General features: G+C 35.8%; 1 protein-coding gene across 1 annotated transcript; it reads left to right on the top strand.

Annotated features, from left to right (window-relative positions):
* Positions 1 to 1,890: 1,890 nt before the first annotated feature.
* Positions 1,891 to 24,374, top strand: LOC117394479 (venom phosphodiesterase). Its single transcript, XM_033992825.2, has 25 exons — positions 1,891 to 1,944; positions 3,264 to 3,351; positions 4,519 to 4,653; positions 5,112 to 5,237; positions 5,830 to 5,890; positions 6,764 to 6,861; positions 7,218 to 7,297; positions 8,321 to 8,440; positions 9,928 to 10,037; positions 10,125 to 10,190; positions 11,572 to 11,644; positions 12,400 to 12,508; positions 12,684 to 12,812; positions 13,481 to 13,512; positions 15,703 to 15,830; positions 16,284 to 16,353; positions 18,254 to 18,341; positions 18,436 to 18,608; positions 20,001 to 20,046; positions 20,155 to 20,309; positions 20,966 to 21,101; positions 21,382 to 21,459; positions 22,048 to 22,180; positions 22,675 to 22,831; positions 23,497 to 24,374. The coding sequence occupies exons 1-25, from the start codon at positions 1,891 to 1,893 to the stop codon at positions 23,668 to 23,670; spliced, it is 2,619 nt and encodes an 872-aa protein (XP_033848716.1). The 3' UTR covers positions 23,671 to 24,374.
* Positions 24,375 to 24,537: the final 163 nt, after the last annotated feature.

Raw genomic sequence — 24,537 nt, 5'->3', positions numbered from 1 at the left:
TTCACGGGGCGGAGCTATGCCACCTGATAGTGTTTATTGACAGAGTTAGTAAACATATACACATGGAGAGAGGGGCTCCGCCTCTTCCAGGCCCAACATTTACTTGATCGATAGACACGATAAACAGGAGGGGGGCCACCGTCTTTGAGGTGACCCGACAAACGAGAGGGGCACCGTCTCTGAGGTTACCCGACATACGAAGAGGCTCGCGAACCGAAAAGAAAACATGAATTAGTATTGATAACACAAAAGAGGTTCCGGCTCTTCCTGACCCAACATATACAGTTGGGGGGTTCCGTCGCTGAGGAGACCCGACAAACAGGAGGGGGGCCACCGTCTTTGAGGTGACCCGACATACCAAGAGGGGCACCGTCTCTGAGGTTACCCGACATACGAAGAGGCTCGCGAACCGGAAAGAAAACATAAAGTTAGTATTTGTTAAAACATATAATGCGTGGTGTTCCGCCTCTTCAAAGCCCAACATAATAGAAGGGGGGTTCCGTCGCTGAGGAGACCCGACAAACACGAGGGATGCCACCGCTTGGGGACCCTCACATAGAGGCATCAGACCTGAAAGAAGAATCCCAAAAGAAACATACATGCAGATGGAAGGGTTTGGCCGGGGGTCCCCTCTGACTCATGGAGAACCCTCCTCTATGAGGTAAATGAAGCGGAGCTTAACAAAGGGTTGGAGAAAGTGGAATCACTAACCCCCCAGAGGAGACCGATGCAAAGGCGGTTGAGATGCTAGAGGAGGAGGAGGAAACGAAAAAACACAAGACAGCGAGGTAGAGGTAACTAATGTTTAAATAAGGTAGGTTTAATTGATGACAGCAGATGATAGGTTGTTGGTGCCTAGCTCCGCCCCCTGAACCCCACATATAGGTTAACATTTAATTATGCTTTAATGTTTTATAGGTTACTGGTATTTGTTCACACTAAAGCAATAAAATAGATATGACATTTCAATGAAAACCATGCTGTTGACAGATTAAATGTAAAAATGACAAACAACAAGTGTTACTTGTAGGCTTTGATAATGGCTTACTTTACTCGGCTGGAAATTCCGGAAAGTTCTGGAAATAGCATTTAGTTTTACAAACAAGTATAACATTGTACGGTGGAATGGTTTTAAGTATAGTGCTCTCTCTCTCTCTCTCTCTCTCTCTCTCTCTCTCTCTCTCTCTCTCTCTCTCTCTCTCTCTCTCTCTCTCTATTCCTGAATCTCCAGAATTAGTTCTTATAATCTTTTACATGGCATTCTGAATTATGGGTTTTGGTTATGCTTACATTTGAAAATGTTTAAAATTGTAGTTTAACTCTTGAAACAAGACCCCTATACCAAACACAAAAAGATAGGCAACACATCTTGTATTACATATGGAAACATTGGCTTTTGAAGTTGGATTGTAAATACAATATACTAATGAGGGTGGCAAAATATTCTAGTATCATACTGTATGCAATATGCCTATAAGTATTACAGGGTTGGTTCTATTTTTAGATACATTCTAAACACGTTTCAATAATATTAAAAGGCAGCTGATTTATTTAAGTACATCATTCAAACAATTGTAATTTTGCTGTCATACATTCATGTGACACCTTTTAATTTCTTATTATTTAACTATACCACTGTTCCCTAGTAAACACCCGAAGAGGCTTATCTGGCCTACTTTGCACCTTTTCCTGGCCTTGGATGATAAGACTACAACCCTGTACCTTGTGTTCCATAGGTCACTGTTCTAGTTGTCGATTGGTCGAATCATATTTTTTTTCATGTTACAGCAGAAAAATTACCATATATTTGCCTATTTTTTTGTATTGCTTTGTGAGTGTCTTACCATTTTGTATCAAGGGTACTTGATTCCACAGGAAGAAGTCATAGCCATGGGTGCTGGAAAGGGACTGTTTCAAGCACAGAGTAAAAGGAGCATTATTATTGTAAGTAGGGTTTTTTTATGTTAGTTTATTTTAAGTGTATAGTGCTGTATGAGGTGTTAAATGGACTGGTAACATATTTAATCAAACAAGGGTTGATCATTGTAATTTCTTGCTTGCTGGGTTCCCAGATGCTTCATTGAATAGGTTGCAGCTAGTTTAAAATGCTGCAGCTAGAATACTTGCACATACCAAGTCTACCTATAACATTGACCCAGTTTTAAGGTCACTTCCAGTGACCCTTCATTATAGGCTATATACACCAGTTACTTATATTCCTAACAAACCGGTCTGTACTTTGAGAGTCACCACTAATGGTCTCTTGATAATTCAAGAACTTGTTTAAAACCTACAGTACAAGAACATGCAGTTCCTGAGCATCATCACTTTGGAACTCACTTTCAGAATGCTGAGTGAATCAATATTTTTTCAATTCAAGCAGTTTGAAGCCCTTTGTAGTTTGTTATATTTTTGTAAAGCACCCTGGCATGCTTGCACAAGAAGGACACTGTAAATTAAAGTAATGTGGTATTGTATGTTAATAAGGAATACATTTTATGGTACAGTTTGGTAATAATAAATAAATGTAATAGTTAAACTATAGAATAATACAGTGTAATTAAATAATATAATACACTTGAGTGGGCCTCATTCAGTTATTCAAAGATACATGTACTATTCATAAAACTGTTTTGGGTTGTTGACTTCTTTAACAAAAGTAAACAAATACCAAACTGTACTTAAATTCCAAAAAACCCTTATATCACACTTGGGATTAGTGGATTATTTTGGTCTGAATATTTTTCAAACTATACTTTGTTTGAAGAGTTTATTCTGAAATGTGCCATAATAATAATAATAATAATAATATGCTACATAAGAGACGTGCATCTCCCCAGTGAAGGAAATGAATAAAATATTATAAAAATGTGACTCTGATCTCTCGGTGTGATAGTATGTTATTGCAAAGTTAATGTGAATGGTTTGTGTTAAACTATTGACCTTTGTAGCATGGTTGATTATTAATTGTTTATATTTTATTACAGTACACTGCTTAACATAGTCTACCAATTACAGTCCTGGTAAAAGAACCATATAAACGTCACCTGGTGTGTTTTTTTTTTTTATCAATGGAAGTTATTGGATTCTGCACAAACAGCATGAGCCCCAAAGGCAGGGCCGCCCAAAGGAGCACTCTTGAGCCAAATAAAACCCATTGAACTCCAGAAAGTCTCTTTTTTGATTTAGAGCTATCTTTCATAATGTATATATCCCACAATTCATAATATAGAAATTTTAACTTGCTGCTTTTTTCTATATAGATTTGTGTTCTTGCAGTCTCAATTGTAACTGTTATATTAGGACTTGGACTTGGTCTAGGGCTTCAGCTGGAAAAATGCAATAACCAAGGTAGGTTTGCCACTGATATGGCAAGATGAAACATTTTAACATACTCTTACTAAGGTTTTTATGTTGAGATATTCCATATTAGCTTAAAAACCAAGCAAAGGGTATTCTCAATGTAAAAAAAAAAAAACACATTACAGTATTTCTGTTTAATTTTTTTAATTAAAAAATAATGTATGATTGATTAAAAAAAAGTACATAATAATAAACAAAAATCACTGAGTTCATATTTTTTAAATATTTTGACACATGATTAAAGAGGAAATATTTTGTTTTTTTAAGGGCTTTTAGAAGTGGACCCCATATTTAAAATCATTTCAGTTTACCAAATGCATGAGAGTCTCATTTCGGGTCCTGTCCAGGAACAGATTTACATGTAAAATATACTCTACTGGGTGACCTTGCCTTGTATTGAATAAGTCTGAAGTTTTCATTCCCAGTAATTCATATTACTGTATTCTTGAATTGTTGAACATTAGCTGAACACATCTCCTCTTAGCAAAAGTTTTGATTTGATTGATTTACACCCTGTAAAGATAAGCCAGTGCTATATATTTATAGCAATTTAAGGAACTGGGATCTCTTACTGAATTGTATCAACCACCTTGCCTTTGTTCCCTTATAAAAGTTTACCACAGTATGTTTGCACACTCATTTCAGTTTTTCCATGCTTTTCCCAGTCTTACGATGCATTTACTATTGTTTACCATGCTTTCTTATTCTTCCATTATGCTTTATTACACTGCTTTGCTTTTACTATGGCAGACTTTTAAAGAGTTATCCCAAATTTACCTCTTAACAATCCAGGGGAAAGGTTTATTAAATCACCCCTTTAGTAACTTTATAAAAAGACTACCCTAGGACAACAAATTAAATAATTGTGTCCGAACTGAAAAATAAAATATGACAGGGTACAGATATACATTTGTTTTTGAGTGGAGTTTAACAAATTAAATGGAACGCATACATTGAAACTGTACTCTATAACATAAATAAAATAAAAATACTAATATATCTATATATATGTATATATATATATATATATATATATATATATATATATATATATGTATTGAAAAAAATAGACATTATGAAAACTCATTTTGGCTTCCTCCTCCTTTAGATAGCATGGTAGAAATAGCTAAGCATTCTGTATTTGTGTTATAATAGTTGAAGTCCCCACTACCTGCAAGAACCGTTGCTATGAGCCCTATGAAGAGGGATCTAAAGCATGTAGGTGTGACAAGCCGTGTGTGGAAAACAACAATTGCTGCCAGGACTTTGAAGCTATTTGCCTACAACCAGGTACTACGTCATCCAAAGTTTATATATAACTGAGCAGCCTCATGTTTAGGCCTCAGATCATTCGTTCACTGTTGTATCACATTAACCATGTGATACGAGCTTTAATTGTTTTTGTGTTCCCCATGACATGATTCTGTGAGAGTACCAATATTCAGCACCGTACATTCCCTAGGTTGGAATTAAAGGTTTTTCCTTTATATTACTGTACCATGTTTTGTGGCCCTGTCATGTAAAGTCCAAAATGCTCAATGCTTTATTTTAGTGCTACCAGATTTCTGTCACAAAGTTTAGACCCATATGATATCAAACAAAGTTTCTAGGTGTATGTTACAGGAAAAATATAAAATAAGACTCCAATTGCATAGAAGTGTTTTCCAAATGAAAAGCTCTTTAGTTTAATGGCCTGAAAGTAATGATACCTTCTTTACAGAGTTGTTTTAAAATATCTGCCTCCTCAGCTCAACAATGGGAATGCACCAGAGCCCGGTGTGGTGAAAAACCAATTCAAGAGAGTAAATGCCATTGCTCAGAAGACTGCCTCAGCCTTGGCAGCTGCTGCACAAACTATAAAAATGTTTGTCAAGGTAAAGTACCAGTGAAGCATTTGTTGATGAGCCTAATTGTGTGTATTGCTTGTGGCTTAATATACTAATTCTAACATAAAGTGATTTAAATGTTTGTTATTTAGTTGGACAGGAGCAAGAGGATCAATTTCCATTTGTAACTGTTCCAACAGCACTTCCATACACCTTGTGGTGTTGTTACTGTATCTTCATGCTAGATTAAACCTCATGGTCTCACAACCCACATCCACCAGTGGCTACAAATGCCCTAAAGTGGTTTTCTAGTTCGGTAAACACAAATTCAAAACGACAGATATATAAAATATCTAGTTATTTACTTGTGCAATGTCATTTGCTCAGCATACCATGTTTGATATGTTTTTTCAGACCTGTGCCACAACTCCAACACTGTGCATTAATGCACAAGTAAAGACACTGCACAAACACTGGGTCACCAGTGGCACTGTGTGATATGAGATAATCTCATCAATTTCCACATCCAGTTTCTGTCATTAAAACTGTTAATGCACATTCTTTGTGTGTGTGTGTTAGAACTAATTCTCTGTCGTATAATTGTGCTGTGCACTTCAAGCTTTGTTGTTCCGTTGTTTAGGAGAGTCCCAGTGGGTGGAAGATCCATGTGAGGAGATAACTGCTCCTCAGTGTCCAGTAAGGTAAGATGAGAGGGAAGTCAAATTAATTGCAGCTGTGTCATTTGTAATCACAATCACAATGTAAAATGTAGGATTATAATAAGTTTGTGATGTATACAAATTTGATAAATAATAAAAAAGGTTCAAGTAAAAATAACACAGTACCCTTTCATGGGATTGCATATATAAAAACCTGTATACCTAAACTAGATAAACTACAAACAAAATCATTATTAATGGAAAAAAAAAAAAAATTATCCAACCCTTTGTCTATATGAGTATATTTCAAATGGCAAACTGTAATTGTAACATCAACCACCAGAGTGAGCTCAATCATTCAAAAGATGAGACCTTTAATATTGCCGTCTCTTACATTTGGGGCTCCCTCTGGTGGTTTGTTTAGCAATGAAAGTTAAAGAATATAATGACGTGTTCAAGCAAAATCCGTTGGTATGTGTTCAGTAGACAGATGCAATGCCTGTCCTTCATGAGAAAAAAAAAAAAAAAAGATTTTCACAAGAAAAATTAGAGGGACACAAACCATTTTATTTATTACTTTTTTATTTTATTTATTACTCTTAAACTGATATACCTAGAAAAAACCCAATCAACTTCATTTATTTGAAGTGTGTATTTAATGTGAAAACTGCATTGATTGTTATTTTTAGTGGGGGAAATATTTGGAGATTTCTCATTTCTTTTTTGACTCCACTATACATTTTTTTTCTCATTCTTTTGGTAATTGTTACATTACTCAAACCTTATAGGGAGGCATATTTCCAGTCCTCAGTCTGTAACTTATTACATTTAATTTGGAGACTGGAGTTACCCTTTGAAAATATCCCCCAGTGATTCTTAATAATATATTATTTATGTGTCTTATGTGCCATTCAGCTTTTCAAAGCAACCAGTGATTCTTATTTCACTTGATGGATTTCAAGCAGAATATCTACGGACATGGAGCAAAATCATTCCAGTGATAGAAAAACTAAGTAAGTACAATGTTAAAATCATTAAGTGGTGCTACAATTAGAAAGCCGAATATTAGGTGGTCTTTACATTTGTCTGTATCATATAATAAACATAATGTACACTGTATACTTAAAAAGAGAAGCTATGTTTTATGTAAGTTTAAGTGACTCTCACTTGCAGTATTTTAAAATAAAATACTAGGATTGGAAATTACCTGGCCAAATACATTTTGTACAATTTGCAGCCTGTATTAAGATTTAATCTGTGTTTTGAAATGAAGGGTGCTGGTAGATTTAAACATTCCTAGTAGCATTAATGTATGTTTAGTTCTCTGAAGAAACACACATCTTTTTATTTTATATTATGTTTTATCCAGAAACATGTGGAACACATTCTCCCTATATGCAGGCATCATTTCCTACCATGACTTTCCCAAACCATTACACCATTGTTACTGTAAGTACTGCATAAAGAAACAATATCATTCTACTTAACCTTAACCATGCATGCTGTAATGCAAGGAAAGCTGTTTTGGTCTAGTCTGCTTTTCAACTCCGTTCAAATCAGTGAAGTCATTTATAAAATGGCAAGAATAGAGGGAGCAATCTCATTGCCTAATTCCTTTTACAGTTCACTTTGGGAGGGGTGTGGTAGGGTGGAGGTGCCATTTTATAAGAGCAATGGCACAATCCAGGGTCAAATGTGATCCAATATCCACAGGCCTAGGTTGTTTAACGGAACTTCCTTCAACTCGTGCAGGTATTCTATTTATAAGAACATACTTTGAAAACGAAATGGTGAATTTCAGGATAAGGCTGCATATTTCATGAATTTTTGCAACCAGGTGAAGTAAACAGTAGAAACCAACCAGTTCCAGGACATCATTCAATATACCAAAGTTTGGATATCAGTGGAAGATGCTATTACAATTGATAACTTGTCATACTTAATCTGGGTATGCAGATGGAATATGTCTTCATCTTTCTTGTTATACGGCTTATGAAAAGGGAAAACCATGTGTGAATTTATTAGCAAATGCAAGGTTTTAATTTTAAAGAAAAAAAAGCTACAAGCTTTGAATATAAATCCTCCAAGAAATAAGATTTTTCACTCTTTTACAAATTAAAAACATTTCTCAAAAGCTGCTATTGGTTTAGTGTTTTACAATGAAAAACTTCTTCCAATTCAATTGATTATTGGGAAAAAATACAGTTAAAAAATGCACATTCATGCAATAAACTGCAAATATGGGTTGGTATTTTTTTTATTATGATTCGTTTAATACGAATCAGTGCACTGTGCTCTCTTTAAGGCAGACATACATTTTTAAACCCAGCTAAAAGTAAATTGCATCTTATTGCATCTTATGCAGTTTATTACATACCAGGATATATCTTAGGGAATAATACTGTGTATGTACTGTATGTATCTATGTATATGTAGGAATGTACTTATTCATTATTTCTTCATTCACTCAAGGGCATGTATCCAGAATCCCATGGAGTGGTTGACAACAACATGTATGATCCTGTTTTTAAAGCCTCTTTCAGCCTGGGTAATAGTGAAAAGTCAAATCCAAGATGGTACCTTGGTCAGCCTGTAAGTACCAATTTGAAAAAAACATATTACAGTATAAAAGTGGCGCCTACACCTAGGTGATTGGAAATGAAACATGTTGCAAGCTGAATGCTGCAGTGGCTCTTTTTAAAGAATAAAAATAGAGTAGGGTTCCACTTTCGAGAGTAGGTCACAACTTATAACATTCTAGCCTGGAGCCATGGTTACAAGACCAGGCTGTTTGTGTTCTGCCTGAAAAGGATAATGAAGTTGCTGGTGGAAAGAACGATAATGAAGGTGCTGGTGGAAAGGACGATAATGAAGGTGCTGGTGGAAAGGACGATAATGAAGGTGCTGGTGGAAAGGACGATAATGAAGGTGCTGGTGAAAAGGACGATAATGAAGGTGCTGGTGAAAAGGATGATAATGAAGGTGCTGGTGAAAAGGACGATAATGAAGGTGCTGGTGAAAAGGGTGATAATGAAGGTGCTGGTGAAAAGGATGATAATGAAGGTGCTGGTGGAAAGGTGTCACAGCCATGCTGCCTAATAACTGGTTCTGCGATATAAAGGGCCTCATAATATGAATATTTTTGCTGGTCCCTTGACAAGAGAGTTGACATAAAATAAATACATTAAAACTACTAATCACATAAATTTAAAATAAAAACAGGACTCGACCTATTACCATACCACATTTTATAATATATTGTGTTCTGTAATGGTAGCTTAATCCATTAGTAGTTCTACCTAAGCTACATTTCTATTTGTTACAAAAGCAGGCTAAAGTAAAAGCATGGACAACACACATTGCAAAGCTACACGTCACGCAATATTCTGCCATTCATGTCATAATACAGCCTTGAGAAACTATAATTTATTAGTTTTAGAAACGTGATGAATTTACAAGACAAATCATTCAGCCGATTGCCCGGTAAGGACGCTGCAGTCTTTTAAAAGTGCTAATTACTAAGGCTATAATAACTAATTAGCATCCTTTATTTTCAAATTCATTATCAATGTTTTGCAGATGTTTTCTATTTCATTTTTCAGATTTTTTTTTCACAGTTGGGTGAAATCCATTTATCTTGGCACACCCTGTGCTGCAAGCACTTAAATGTTCAGCAAAGTGAGTTTAATGTTTCAGGCGGGGTTCTAATAAACGCCAGAATTGAATTTACTGTATGGTTAAGCAGGTTAAGTGGAATTCACCACAGCCAAATAATAATAAAGTCTAAACAAATCTACAGAATAATGATAATGGACTTTCAATAACGTTATTATTTTAATGAGAGGTTAAAATGTTTTTTAAAGCTTTGGTTATTACTGCCTAACAGCCACACAAGTATTTGGCTGTCATCCATGTGAAGATCCAATAACACCCCCCACCATGGAAAGCTTCACCAACCTACAGACATCATGACCCGTGGTGGTAGTCCTAATATCCTAACATTATTTGGTCCAACCATCGTCCAAGCATTGGTAATTGTGTCTTTCACATTACTAAAATCAATGTGTTTATATTTGAAGATCTGGCTCACTGCAATGTATCAAGAACTGAAGGCAGGGACCTTTTTCTGGCCTGGATCAGATGTTAAAGTCAATGGAAGTTTTCCTACTATATATGAAGATTATAATGGGTAAGTGAACCAAATAATTAGCAAATAAGATTGCCGGGTGGGTGAAAATATACATACTGTTTAATGTATATCTATTTTTCATTGCAGCAAAGTGCCCTTCGAAGAAAGAGTTTACACCGTTTTGAAATGGTTGAGTTTGCCTGAAAAAGAAAGGTAATAATGTCTCTTTTTATTAAACCCTTATAAACCATTACACTACTCTAGTCTCTACTACAATTGCCAGGTGAGTACAAAAGATAAGTCATTATTAATTAAGAGTGATACAGGAACAAAAATTGTACCAGGAAGAACAATCCAAGGGGTTACTGATATATTCATCACAGAGATTAATGGAGGTGGTAATTGTGCTAATGCCAATTCAGTGTTAATACAATGCTAATACAGCTAGTTCTACAACAGTATTTAAAAAAAATAGAAAAGAAAAGACATTAACATCTTCAAAAAAACACAAATTACAGAACTTGTAAGAAATAACTAGACAGTTACATTTTAAAAAATAACAACTTAAATTACATTCATTGTTTAAGTATGATTTGCTATAATGTATATTACATTCAAAAGGTGTAGAAATAATATTTTATTAACAATACATTAAACCAGTGGTTTTCAACCTTTTACAAAAAAACAAACAAAAAAAATTTGTACCCCTTCTGTCTGAAAGTTGCAGCTCAAGCACCCCTTTACAATGTTTGCACTTCGGAATGGTACCAGAGTTGCAATAAAAGGCATGTTTTATTTAATATAATTTATGTCACAACAGTTTGGGACTGACACACTGCTGATTTAGAACAGGATACCAAACAGTAATTCTTAAAACTTGTAATTACTAGTCTTTGGATGCACAGACTCAAATAACAGTATTTGGGAATCTGTTCGGAAACACACATATTCTATTCTGCAAAGTTATTATAAATAATGCAAAATAGTCTGCACTGGAGATTTTTATCATGTTACCATTTACTTCCCATCCTGGCAGAATTATGTGTGCCATTTAAAATGGTTTACCTCAAGATAAAACTATAAATAACAAAGATAATTTATTATAGCCAACATAAAATTATCCAAAGGGACTCGGTATAACTTTCTGTCGCTTTGCACTTTCTTCCTTTGTTTTTTTTTTTAAATGAATCAATTTTTGGCTAGAAATGATACACAGAATAATTTGGAAATACTATCAAACACCGAACACAATTCAACCAGTCGCTATGCTGTTACCAAAATGCAGCCGCGCCTATCAGAGTGAAAATATGCTCAATCGAAAGCACGAATGTGTACAGACAGATGGTACCTTTGAAACTTTAGTCCATTAATTTGTTTACTTTTATTTTTGCATTTCTGAGTTGTCCAGAGTACCCCGATAACTCTTCGTTAGAAGTACCACTAGGGGTGCATGCACCCTCACCCCCTCCCCCCCGTTGAAGAAAAACCCTGGCACTAAACAATAGACCCCAGAGATTACTCTTTGTTCATGCATTTCCACAACCTTTATTTCTTTTCAGTAAACAAAAGTATGCAATGTCATCTTATACTTTAGGCCACATTTCTATACCCTCTACCTGGAAGAACCAGATAAGTCAGGTCACAATTCTGGGCCGGTCAGTGGTGGGGTAAGTCTGTATGTGTTCTACTTTACAATGTGTCTATTGGTTACTAATGTAAACCTGTCAGTTTATGTAGCAATACTAAAAGAAATATGTGCAATTCTGTACTTGCCTACTTGCCTTGAGATAGTCCAAGATTAGTGTCAATAGGGGGCTGTGAAACCAACTCTGGGGCCTTATTTTCCTCATTCTTGAATTAACTCCTATTTTCTGAAAGGAGAAATGATAATGTTACAAAATGAGATACAAAACAATAGGAGTTAATTAAAGAATGGAGTAAACTCTTTGAAAATGTGACCCTTAGTGTTTTGATATACTCTGTCAGTTTACCAATCCGCACCATTGGGAATGTATAAATTAGGTTCCCAAGCTGAACAGGATCCCATGTAGAAATATGATCAGCTTGGGGTTCATTTTGAGACAGATGGGATCATTCCTACTTGTGGTAATAACATAGATAAAAAGACAAAACAATGATCTAGAGCCCTTTGCTGAAGCCAGTGTGTCCCATCTCATGGAAGTGGGCATTTGACCAATAGCAAATCTAAACAGGCTGTACATCATTGAAAGGTATTGCACAGGATGTAAACTTACTGAGATTAGTGAGCTCAGCTGCAGCACTTCTTCATATGTTGGCTTCACCAATGCGGCCTCCCACCGATTTCAGATTTGTTTATGCTCAGCATCCAAGATCATTACCGAGGCGATCTGTTATTCTTCAGATGTACATTGTTTACAATTTTGACACCCTGCCTTTGCAGGTAATTGAAGCTCTCCAGGGAGTAGATGTGATAATGGGACAGTTAATGAATGGACTGAAACAACTGAACCTTCATAAATGTGTTAACATTTTACTAGTTGCTGACCATGGTAAGTGAGGCATCTTTAATTGAATTTTAACACAAATCTGATCATTTGTGATAAAACACCAGGATGAATTGAGAGAATCTGTGGCTGTATAGGTGAACCTGTCTGCCACACTTACGTTTTTGCATTTACATACGGGGGATGTATGTTGCTAATGCACTTATTTTATTTGTTACAGGTATGGAGGCAACTAGTTGCCAGAGAATGGAGTTTCTTAATGATTATATCAGCAATGTGAAAGACCTTTTCATTTATCAGGGTGCTTTTGGACGAATCAGAGCTGCAAAGCCTGAAGATCAACAAACATGTAAGCTGTTGTTGTTATTAATAATAATAATAATAATAATAATAATAATAATAATAATCTTAACTAATGCATTCTTGTTGTTTTTATTGACTAACATATTTTGTTCAGTCATTGCTTCCTGGTGAATTTAAAGGACCACTGTGGCCTCAATAAAACTCACTATCTTGTCTAAGCTCTAAGAACATCAGGAACACCACAGCAAAACCATTATCCAGTCCCCCTGCAACACTCTGCCCCTAGTGGATGTAAGCAATGTCACATTGACTCTACACTCAAAGAGCAAATAGACTGAGATGTCTGAGATTTCTTATTTGATTGCTTTATTGGGTGCATTTTTCTTTATGAATAAAAATGCCAATTGGTAAGAACTTCCAATCCCATAGTTTATGGCTCTATAGGCTGAACAAATTAATTTTACTTACCTGTAATGTGACTTGTCTCCCTAGGTTTCCAAATAATTTCACAATCTTTCAATTTGTACTATCATATATTTAGTCTCCTCTAACTGATTTAGAATTTGTTTTGTGAAATTATTATTTATTTATTTATTTTTTTATTTATTTATTTATTTATTTATTTTAGACACTTTAGAATGTACACAGTTTAATGCTTATAAAATAGCCTTTAATGCCGTTTGATATGCAGAATAACAATGTTTGCATTTTCAGTTGATTCAGCAGCACTCGTGGCAAACTTGACAGTAAGTTAACAGCATTTCCTGCTGGTTTGTGAGAATAATCAGTAAAGGGCTCCAGATCTTCAAAGTATTAATCAGATTCACAATCTTTATAATGGTGTTTTCGAACATTAACATAAATAACAACTTTTCAATTTGCAATACTTATAAGCTGGCTCTTTGAGCTAAAATATATATATATATATATATATATATATATATATATATACACAGTACTGTGCAAAAGTTTTAGGCAGGTGTGAAAAAATGCTGTAAAGTAAGAATGCTTTCAAAAATAGACATGTTAATAGTTTATATTTATCAATTAACAAAATGCAAAGTGAGTGAACAGAAGAAAAATCTACATCAAATCAATATTTGGTGTGACCACCCTTTGCCTTCAAAACAGCATCAATTCTTCTAGGTACACTTGCACACAGTTTTTGAAGGAACTCGGCAGGTAGGTTGGCCCAAACATCTTGGAGAACTAACCACAGTTCTTCTGTGGATTTAGGCAGCCTCAGTTGCTTCTCTCTCTTCATGTAATCCCAGATAGACTCGATGATGTTGAGATCAGGGCTCTGTGGGGGCCATGCCATCACTTCCAGGACTCCTTGTTCTTCTTTACGCTGAAGATAGTTCTTATGTTGTTTGGGGTCGTTGTCATGCTGCAGAATAAATTTGGGGCCAATCAGATGCCTCCCTGATGGTATTGCATGATGGATAAGTATCTGCCTGTACTTCTCAGCATTGAGGAGACCATTAATTCTGACCAAATCCCCAACTCCATTTGCAGAAATGCAGCCCCAAACTTGCAAGGAACCTCCACCATGCTTCACTGTTGCCTGCAGACACTCATTCGTGTACCGCTCTCCAGCCCTTCGGCGAACAAACTGCCTTCTGCTACAGAAAAATATTTCAAATTTTGACTCATCAGTCCAGAGCACCTGCTGCCATTTTTCTGCACCCCAGTTCCTGTGTTTTCGTGCATAGTTGAGTCGCTTGGCCTTGTTTCCACGTCGGAGGTATGACTTTTTGATCGCAAGTCTTCCATGAAGGCCACTTCTGACCAGACTTCTCCGGACAGTAGATGGGTGTACCAGGGTCCCACTGTTTTCTGCCAATTCTGAGATGATGGCACTGCTGGACATCTTCCGATTGCGAAGGGAAGTAAGCATGATGTGTCTTTCATCTGCTGCAGTAAGTTTCCTTGGCCGACCACTGCGTCTACGATCCTCAACGTTGTCCGTTTCTTTGTGCTTCTTCAAAAGAGCTTGGACAGCACATCTGGAAACCCCTGCTGGCCTTGAAATCTCTGCCTGATGCAGTATAACTACCTTGTGTCTTGTTGCTGAGCTCAGTCTTTCCATGGTGTATGACTTTTGACAGTAAACTGTCTTCAGCAACCTCACCTTGTTAGCTGAGTTTGGCTGTTCCTCACCCAGTTTTATTCCTCCTACACAGCTGTTTCTGTTTCAGTTAATGATTGTGTTTCAACCTACATATTTAATTGATGATCATTAGCACCTGTTTGGTATAATTGTTTAATCATACACCTGACTATATGCCTACAAAATCCCTGACATTGTGCAAGTGTACCTAGAAGAATTGATGCTGTTTTGAAGGCAAAGGGTGGTCACACCAAATATGGATTTGATTTAGATTTTTCTTCTGTTCACTCACTTTGCATTTAGTTAATTGATAAATATAATCTATTAACATGTCTATTTTTGAAAGCATTCTTACTTTACAGCATTTTTTCACACCTGCCTAAAACTTTTGCACAGTACTGTGTATATATATATATATATATATATATATATATATATATATATATATATATATATATATATCTATTTTAAATCATAAGAAAGGAAAAGTCTAAATTATCACAAAAATTGCTCATAAGAACATGGAACTTAATAAACTGATCAAATATAACAAGACATTTTCATTTAGGGCAGCAGTGTAGAGTAGTGGTTAGGGCTCTGGACTCTTGACCGGAGGGTTGTGGGTTCAGTCCCCGGTGAGGGACACTGCTGCTGTACCCTTGAGCAAGGTACTTTACCTAGATTGCTCCAGTAAAAACCCAACTGTATAAATGGGTAATTGTATCTAAAAATAATGTGATATCTTCTAACAATTGTAAGTCGCCCTGGATAAGGGCGTCTGCTAAGAAATAAATAATAATATTAATAATAATTTATTAAATAGTGCAAAAAGCCTGAGCAGCAATTTAAAGCATTCCTTAAAGAACACACCCCGAAAAGGTACCACTATGCCAACAGCAGACGGATCGAAGACGTTACTTTGCTAGTGGATGCTCAATGGCTAGTTGCAAGGTAAGCTGGCTTCTGTTCTCTTTCACAGTTTCGGACACGCAAACAACATAGAATATTTCCTCTGATGGCGATGGAAACTGTTTGTTTACTTTACTATTCACTACCATGTGATTGTCAATGCAGTGGCACTAGACTAGCACTGCAGTGGAAATGCCAGGGTTAATTTCTAAACCTGTATTAACATAAATCAAAGGAAAAACAACTTAATGTGTTAAATGTATGCTGTCTAAAATGTTTCAATAAACTATGTCGTATTATCCAGCTCTATGGCAACATTCATTTGTTTGTATTTATGCTAATGCAGAGGCATGTGTAAGACCTATACTTCTATGTCTGGAAGTTTGATTGAATAGCATCATAAAACAAAGAAATAACGTGGTTCATAAAGCAACCCTGTATCTTCAAACTTGTCATGCATGGTCAAATGCTGTATAACACTAGTTACTTTTTCAGAAATAAAGAATCCTACACATATTGTAACGGAGGGACTCATGGATATGACAATGACTATTCTAGCATGCAAGTAAGTACAAGTACAAAATGAAGACTTTATATACTGAACGATGGCGTGCCGATTTTGTTAACTTTTTTTCTTTCATTAACAATTTTCAAACCCATCTGTTTCTAGGGGGAATAGCAAAACAAATGGCGAAAGGGGAGGGAAAGAGCTAATCTTGCAAACCCTTTTTAAACACAGGGGGTGTTCAAAAATGGGTTAATATGTAACCTGAATATGCTAGTTCAGTGCAATAAGGCACAGAACAAAATATGATGTAATAATTTATTTCGATAGCAAGTCTAAAATAGAGGGCACAGTGTCACCAAGAAAAAACATGCAGGTAATAAATACGAAATCAATGGAAATGTATTTACTGGACAGCACTTTTAAAAGCAGCAACAACACATTGTGCAAGATCCTTATACAAGACCACACCTGTTCAGTTCAGGACAGATTTTCCATTGACAGGTAGTCATTATGATTAAAATGAGTCAAAATAGTTATTTTAATCAACAAAGTGCAAACTGCAATACTTCACATTAAAAAGTGCTTCGTACATTTAGTAAGGCTAGAGGGTTTATCATAACGAGAACACACTGACCAGTGTAAGAACAAACACACACACACACACACACATTAGAGGGAATATCAGACAGAGAAACATCAGTGTCGCAACATTTTACTTTAATTTCAGTACCATAAATTACAGTCGGCTACTGGCAGGCTAAAATCACTTTGTTCGCTTACCTTCACTATTCACCCAGCTTAAGATCAAGAAAGTCCATTTATAGACGAGTTTCACTTCCCCCTGTTGCTCTCCGTTCCAAACACCAACTATGTTCCCACTCCTGCACAAACAAAATCCCAAGACAAAAGAGAGACAGAAACCCCCAGGATCACCATCCCGTTTGTAAGAGATGTGGGCTATTTATATTCAGGTGTATAAATCTATCAATAATTCAATTAGTCGGAACCCAATAAGACGTATCAAGGGTACTGAGTGAAGAGGCTACTAGAAAGTGATACAAATTAACTACAAATTATCTGACAACAATATATAAAATGTGCACTAATCAAGTCAACGTGTAAAATTATAGTAATAAACATGTGAAAGATAATGGGGCATTGTTGACCCCATTAATTATTTTCTAATAAATACTTGTAGCAAAGTGAGTAGGTGTGCGCAGGTGAAGGAAATACAGCAGTGCCGAAGAAACAGACAGAGAACAATATCCATGTGCAAGGGTGTTTATTGAATGTTAATTGTCCAGAGCCTGTTGGCAAACACCTGTAAACAATAATGTTGTAAAGTGATACAGTGGTGTGTGACCCGCAACCAAAAAGTCCTGTTCTTTTAACACCAACACGGAAAACACATACACAGTTTTTTTTAGTGAGTGAATTTAGTGCTCGTGGTGCGAAATACATTTCTTCGTGACAAGGGAAGTGCTGGTGTCCGGGTTTGATGCTGGCCTTCGGCTACAGCTCTGGATCATGTTAGTAATCTAGAAATAAACAAACAAACAGTTTACTAGACAAACGAACAAACACAACACTCACGTTTTTATCACCGGGTTCTCCTTCTAGGTTGTTATAGCCATTTCGAAAGGAACAGATCACTTTCACTACGTACCCTATTTATACCCTCCCTCATGACCCCTTGGTTAACGAACGCATCCACTCCTCCAATCCGCGGATTGGGTCATTGAGTTTATAACCCTGGGAATAAACTGTCGTGCCATTTAGTCCAGGGTACTCTGTTCCCTTTACACAGCACCCTCACAGGTCGGGAGGGAGCTCTAACACCAAGAATAATTCGATCTCTGTCACAATGCTATGCTGTAGTTATACTGGTTTAGATTGCATTGTTATCAATTTTTAACAACCTATGGTTTATTTTCTTGTTTTATTTGTTGCATTTCAGGCAATATTTATTGCATATGGACCGAAGTTTCTTTATAAAACAGAAGTGGGGCCATTTGCCAATGTAGAGGTTTATAACCTCATGTGTGGTAAGTTGTTATAAGTACCTGTAACTGCAAAATCCTTCAGGAAGTTTATAGACAGTTAAAAGTGACAAGAACACAAACATGCTTCCCTTTACAGATCTGTTGGAAGTTCACCCAGCTCCTAACAATGGTACTCATGGCAGTATGAATCACCTATTGAGAAAGCCTTGGTTCAATCCCTCATTCCCTACAGAGATGACTGAACCTGGATCATGCCCTCTAATTACTCTGACACCTGGTGACGAATTGAACTGTTCCTGTCTTGCCATGGTATGCATTTTAGATTATCCAAAAGTCAGCTACATTTTTACATACTCAATAAGTTAAAAGTGGATGATATTACTATCCACAACCAATTGGTATCTTGGGTTATAGAAATGATGATATATCTACACACATTAAAACTTGTGCGTTACATACTAGTACTGTGTTGTGGTGTTGCTGTTGTTAGCTACGTGGATGTGGCTGCTGATGCTTACTGGATATGCATTACTGTGCCACACACCGAATACAAGCATGATGTTTAAGTGTCCAAGGGAGACATACCGAAATCTAGGGACAACTGTCTCAGGCTTCCCACAAAGGATTGTGGCTCGACTTACATTTATTTGACTTCTTCCAAACTGCACATAGTTAAGTATTATTTGGTTTCATACTACATACCTGCTGTCCAATAACTAAAACCTAACTAGTACACCAGCCTAACTGGGGAGCAGTTTCATAACTAATGCTTGCCTAAGCTGTTGCTCTCTCTGACTGAGCCTAACTCTACCAGCCAGTCTAAAATGGGCATAATAACATTTATTAAAGGCAGCTGCACTGGACAGGTCTGAAAGTAAGTAAGTAGCAGGGTTCCAAAAAATATAGTGTTACATATCTGCACATGTTGCTACAATTGTGTAAATAATGCACCTGTAATTTGTATTTTCATTGTTAACATCTTGACAATGTATTACACATATAACATGAAAGTCTGCTTCAAAGCTCTTTTCAAAATGGCTGCTCTAGTGCACTAATATAGTACGGACTAGGAACAGAAAAGCCAGAGTACTTATGTTTTTTTTATCGCTCTTCCTGCAGTGATTTAGAAGACACATCTCAAATCCAAGTGCACTAGAGTGGCCATTTTGAAAAGAGCTTTGAAACAGTTTTAAAGTTATAAGTGTGAAAAGTTGTCAGGATGTTAACAATGAAAAGAAAAATTCCAGGTACGTTACACAGCTGAAGCAACACGTGGAGATGTATAACGCTATATTTTTTGGACCCCTGCTTTACTCTTTAAAGGGATCATTACAGCAGGTGTGGTCCAGAGATCCTGAAGTAAACTGTTGAACCATCCAGTAAAACGTTTTAAAATAATTTGCATTAATGCCTTATTAATATTAAGCATTCAGAAAGTGTTATAAATCTCACCACGTGTGCAAGGGTATTTGGGAGTTGTTTGTGAACCCTATGGAAATCCTACCAATGTGAATGAAACCATATGGTGGGTCTTTTTAGTTTGCTTAACTATCTAATACTTCTTGGATTCCAGAAATCCTCTTTTTTGCCTTTCTTACAAAACTGCTTACAAAATCAAATCAATCAATATTTTTGAAGTACTCATTTTAGTTGCTTTAAGAACTATGGACCCAACTTAATTGATTCTCCTGTCTTTCCCAGGGCACAATCGAAAATAATGAAAGACTCAACCTGACAGCTGCTGAAGGTAAAGTATAGGTATATTTTACATACATATTTTGTATCGCCATGGCTTATGGGAGAGTGCATCCTCTATAACTTTTTATATCTTCTATCTTCTCTTCCATGTGCTCAGTGACTGCCTCTGGACAGAGACACATGCCATTCGGAAGACCCAGAGTTCTGCGCTCCAATGAGGACTACTGTCTGCTGTATCAGCTTGGTTATGTGAGCGCCTACAACAAAAAAACTGTTATGCCAACCTGGACTTCCTTCACTGTAGAAAAACCTGTAAGAATCCCATTTTACTTGCTTAAGCTAAAGCTCCAAGGCTTTAAAAAAAAAAGTATAATAAGAAGAAGAAGAAGAAAGAAGAATATCTATACTATTACTTCTACTACTACTACTACTACTACTACAACTAAATAATAATAATAATAATAATAATAAATAAATAATAAATAATAATAAATAATAATAAATAATAATAATATTAATAACAATAAAACATTTCTCCTTCTTTACCATTCTTTCATTATGTTGTGCTATTATTAACAAAACAAGGACTCTCTTGGCTTATTTATAAATAAGAGCTTGTAATAGGAAGCTATGTGGTCCAGAGGTTAAAGAAAAGGGCTTGTAACCAGGAGGTCACCAATTCAAATCTCAGCTCACTCACTGACTCGCTGTGTGACCCTGAGCAAGTCACTAAACCTCCTTGTGCTCCGTCTTTCAGGTGGGACGTTGTTGTAAGTGACTCTGCAGCTGATGCATAGTTCACACAATCTAGTCTCTGTAAGTTGCCTTGGATAAAGGCGTCAGCTAAATAAACTAATAATAATAAAAATTATAGAAAAGATTCTGTGTTAAACATTCTGGAGGGTTTATCACAACTGTGCTATAAATTAGTGGATCTTTAACTATTACGGTTCTGTTTATCACTGCAGACAGATCTTGACCCACTGCCAGACATCATACCAAACTGCTTGAGAGCTGATGTCCGCGTTCCAGCAAACCAGAGTCTACGGTGTGATTTCATCGCTGATGATACCAATATTGCAGAGGCTTTTCTTTATCCACCAAGTCAGTCTGTAATCTGTTTGTATATATATGGCATAAAATCATAGATTTCATATTATGACATTTAATTAAAGTACTTTTTAATTGTTTAATATTTTTTTCTATATTTCTATATTTTTTTAGATGTATTTATTATAAATCAGAGGGAAACAGACAAGACTATTTGAATAATAACTAAAACTTACAATGAATTAACTAACTAACTAAATGAATACAAAAGCACCAGCTTTCCATCTTTGAGCATTTCTTTTTTGTAACCAGTACCATTTCCATTTGCCTTTAGATCTGAATAAAACACAAGATGAGCAGTATGATGCCCTCTTGATGAGCAATGTTGTTCCCATGTACCCTGCTTTTAAAAGTAAGTTAGAGCTTTGACGCGAAATCAATACAATTACCACTAGGTGGCAATGTTTTCAAAGTTTAGCTGTATAACCAATCATCTTTCTGCAGATACTGTGCTCAACAGGAACAGAGGGGCATGTTTTTATTTAAAGGAAGTTAAACTTTAAGCTTTGAAATTCAGTGACAAAGACAGATTTATATTATTTTAAAACCCATGAAAGTGGTATTGAATATATTTTGTACATTTTGTACTTTGTCATGCACAGTATTTTCTTAACTCTATTCAATGAATCCACAAAAAACAAACAGAATGTTTATTATAAAAGTTTACCATAGTAAAAGCATAGCAAAGTATAATAAATCATAGTGAAAGCATGGTAAAGCATAGGTAAGATATTATAAAGAATAGCGAAGTATGAAGCATATTAATAAACATAGCAAACCTGGGTAAATCAATCAATCAATCAATATTTATTTTATATATCGCCTTTCATAGTAGACTATGAAAGCTCTATGTTTTAGATAACCATGAGAAAACCATTACCGTGCAAGTACTGTGCAAAAAGCACCATGGGAAACTGTTATAAATTATTTTTGTGTATAGGAATCTGGAACTACTTCCACAATGTGCTCTTGAAGAAATATGCCAGTCAGTACAATGGTGTGAATGTAGTGTCTGGCCCAGCATTTGATTTTAATTATGATGGACGCTTTGATACTCCTGATCAATTTAGACGGTAAGATATGTTGTCCTCTTTTCTTTTTACATTAATAGAATTAAATAAAAACACAGACTAAACGTTTGTATAACATTTAAAGATATTTATGGATCAAGAGACTGGTGGTCTCCGGTACTTACTGTATTAACCAATTTATTTCATTACATTTTCTCGCTGTCCAACCCTAAGTTCTCCTCTTTATTCGGGTACCAGAAAAATGTCCACTATATATTTTCACTGTGCTTTTATCACAGTTTACTGCACTGAACCTTTGGTATGATATCCACAATTTTCTTTGACTGTGATATGGTAACCCATTTATTTTTGGAACATCAAGTTTAGAATCATCAGTGAGGGAGGGAGTCTAGTTGATAAATGCTTCTATATTTTTTTAGTAAAGAAAATATATACCATTAAAACTAATAAAAAACAAATTGTTACACAGCGGCTTGTTGTCTTTTGTAGACTAGATTTACCCCCGTCAAATGCTTCCGTTTTTCATTTCTTCACAGATTTATTAAAGGTACAAACATACCAATTCCAACGCATTATTTTGCGGTGCTGACCAGCTGTGACAATGGATCTCAGCCAGTGTTGGATTGTAAAAAAGCACTGCAGACCGTTTCCTTCATTATGCCCCACAGACAAGACAACAGCGAGGTTTGCAATGTAAGTCGAGAATGACAATGTATTGCACATTCCTATGTATTGCACATTCCTAATTCTGGGAATGAGTTCTTAGTTCTTAAGATGTTTTCATATTAGTGGGTCTCTGTGGTGGTGTGTGTTCAAGTGGGGTTTGGTTGATTTGCTGGTATACTGTATACAGAGCAATATAATTGGGCTGCAAGTGAACAACATTCTTTTTATAAATAAAAATCTATTTTATCAATTGAATTTGCACTTCTTAGCATATGTATGGAATTCACACACTGATTAAGAGACATACATACAAATAGGGGGCTCCGTACCCCAAGATAATGACATAGATTATAGCTTATAATGCTATAGAATGTCCCTTTCAAGCTTAATCACAACTGGAGAAGAGTTTCTCTAGATATACGTATGTATTCAGCACCACCGAACTAGTGGTTCTCTAGAAATGTGCAAAGCCGACATATGTCTGCTACTAGTTTATGCCTGTTGATGGGTGCATGCATTCTTAGTGGGAGATCAAAAGTGGGTAGACTTTGCAATTGATTAAATTATATATATTTTTATTTAGTTTGTATTGCAATTGACCGTACAAATGGTAAATTCCTTTATTTGCTTTAGAGGGGAAAAAATTGTAAGGTATTCACATCTTTTTTTCCCCAATTTTTGTTTCTGTGCAGAACCAGGATGATGAGTCCAAGTGGGTTGAAAACCTTCTGTGGTTCCACCAAAGTAAAGTTACAGATGTTGAGTGGATAACAGGGTTGGATTTCTATCAAGACAGTAACAGACCAGTCCCAGACCTCCTTCGCATGAAGACCAGACCTACTTCTGCCATTCATAGAGTGGTCTGAAGTCCATTCTTCAGTCACTGGAGCAATTGATCTGGGCATTCAAGGAATAATAACAAAGTATCTACAATCAAGAAATCTTCATCACAAGAAATGGGGTATCAGTGCCGTGTGTCAGAATATGTTATAGTAGCTAAGTCCAAGGCTTTAGTTATTATAACATATTCAATACAATGTACAGTTATGTTTTCTCTATTTTGTGAACACAAAGCAATCAACCGTATTTTTACTTGTAAGGCAATGGATAACCACGACCAAAATCAGTCAATATATGTCTATATTAAATGCACATTATGTTTATAAGCATCTGCATTTGCAAACCAAACCTAATTTCATGTGTACTGTGTGAAAAAAATAATTGTTTCAGAAGTGATCTTAGGTGCTAATGGTTGAATAATAGAATACAATTACTGATACTAAAAAACTGCAACTTTGATTTTTGATTTTATTTATATATATACAGTGTTACACTGAGTTCTTAAGCTCAGTTTAAAAATAAATAAATAAATAAAATAAGGTTGTTTATAAAGAACTTTTCTTAAAAATGTACAAATAAATGCTTATACTGGTTGTCAGTGTGTTAGATTTGAGGGGATGGGCCTTATTTTTAGAGAGGAATAAAATAATTATTAGAAATGTTTTATTCATTCAGCAGCAACAGTGTGCTCACTCCATATTAGGCTGTTGAAGACAGCCAACATTACAACATGCTAAACTCTCTTATACTGACCTTGTTCTTTTTCATTGTATTTATTTTTTACTCAAGGAAGATGCCTTGTTTAGCTATTTTGTATTTAGAACATGAAATGCAGTTACAGACATTTGCCCAGCAGTTCAGACTACAAAGGTTCATAATGTGTGTGTGTGTGT

The sequence above is a fragment of the Acipenser ruthenus genome, chromosome 3, assembly GCF_902713425.1.
Source record: "Acipenser ruthenus chromosome 3, fAciRut3.2 maternal haplotype, whole genome shotgun sequence".
Classification (NCBI taxonomy): Eukaryota; Metazoa; Chordata; class Actinopteri; order Acipenseriformes; family Acipenseridae; genus Acipenser; species Acipenser ruthenus.
The sequence above is the reverse complement of the archived record's forward strand: the minus strand, read 5'-3'. Positions and strand labels throughout refer to the sequence as shown.

Bases quoted from the DNA above. Each gene is read 5' to 3' on its own strand.
- LOC117394479 (XM_033992825.2), top strand. From the start codon at position 1,891: ATGGGTGCTGGAAAGGGACTGTTTCAAGCACAGAGTAAAAGGAGCATT. The intron at 10,191-11,571 runs GTAATAATGTCT...CTTATACTTTAG, and splicing joins AGTTTGCCTGAAAAAGAAAG to GCCACATTTCTATACCCTCT. The intron at 21,460-22,047 runs GTAAGTTAGAGC...TTTTGTGTATAG, and splicing joins CATGTACCCTGCTTTTAAAA to GAATCTGGAACTACTTCCAC.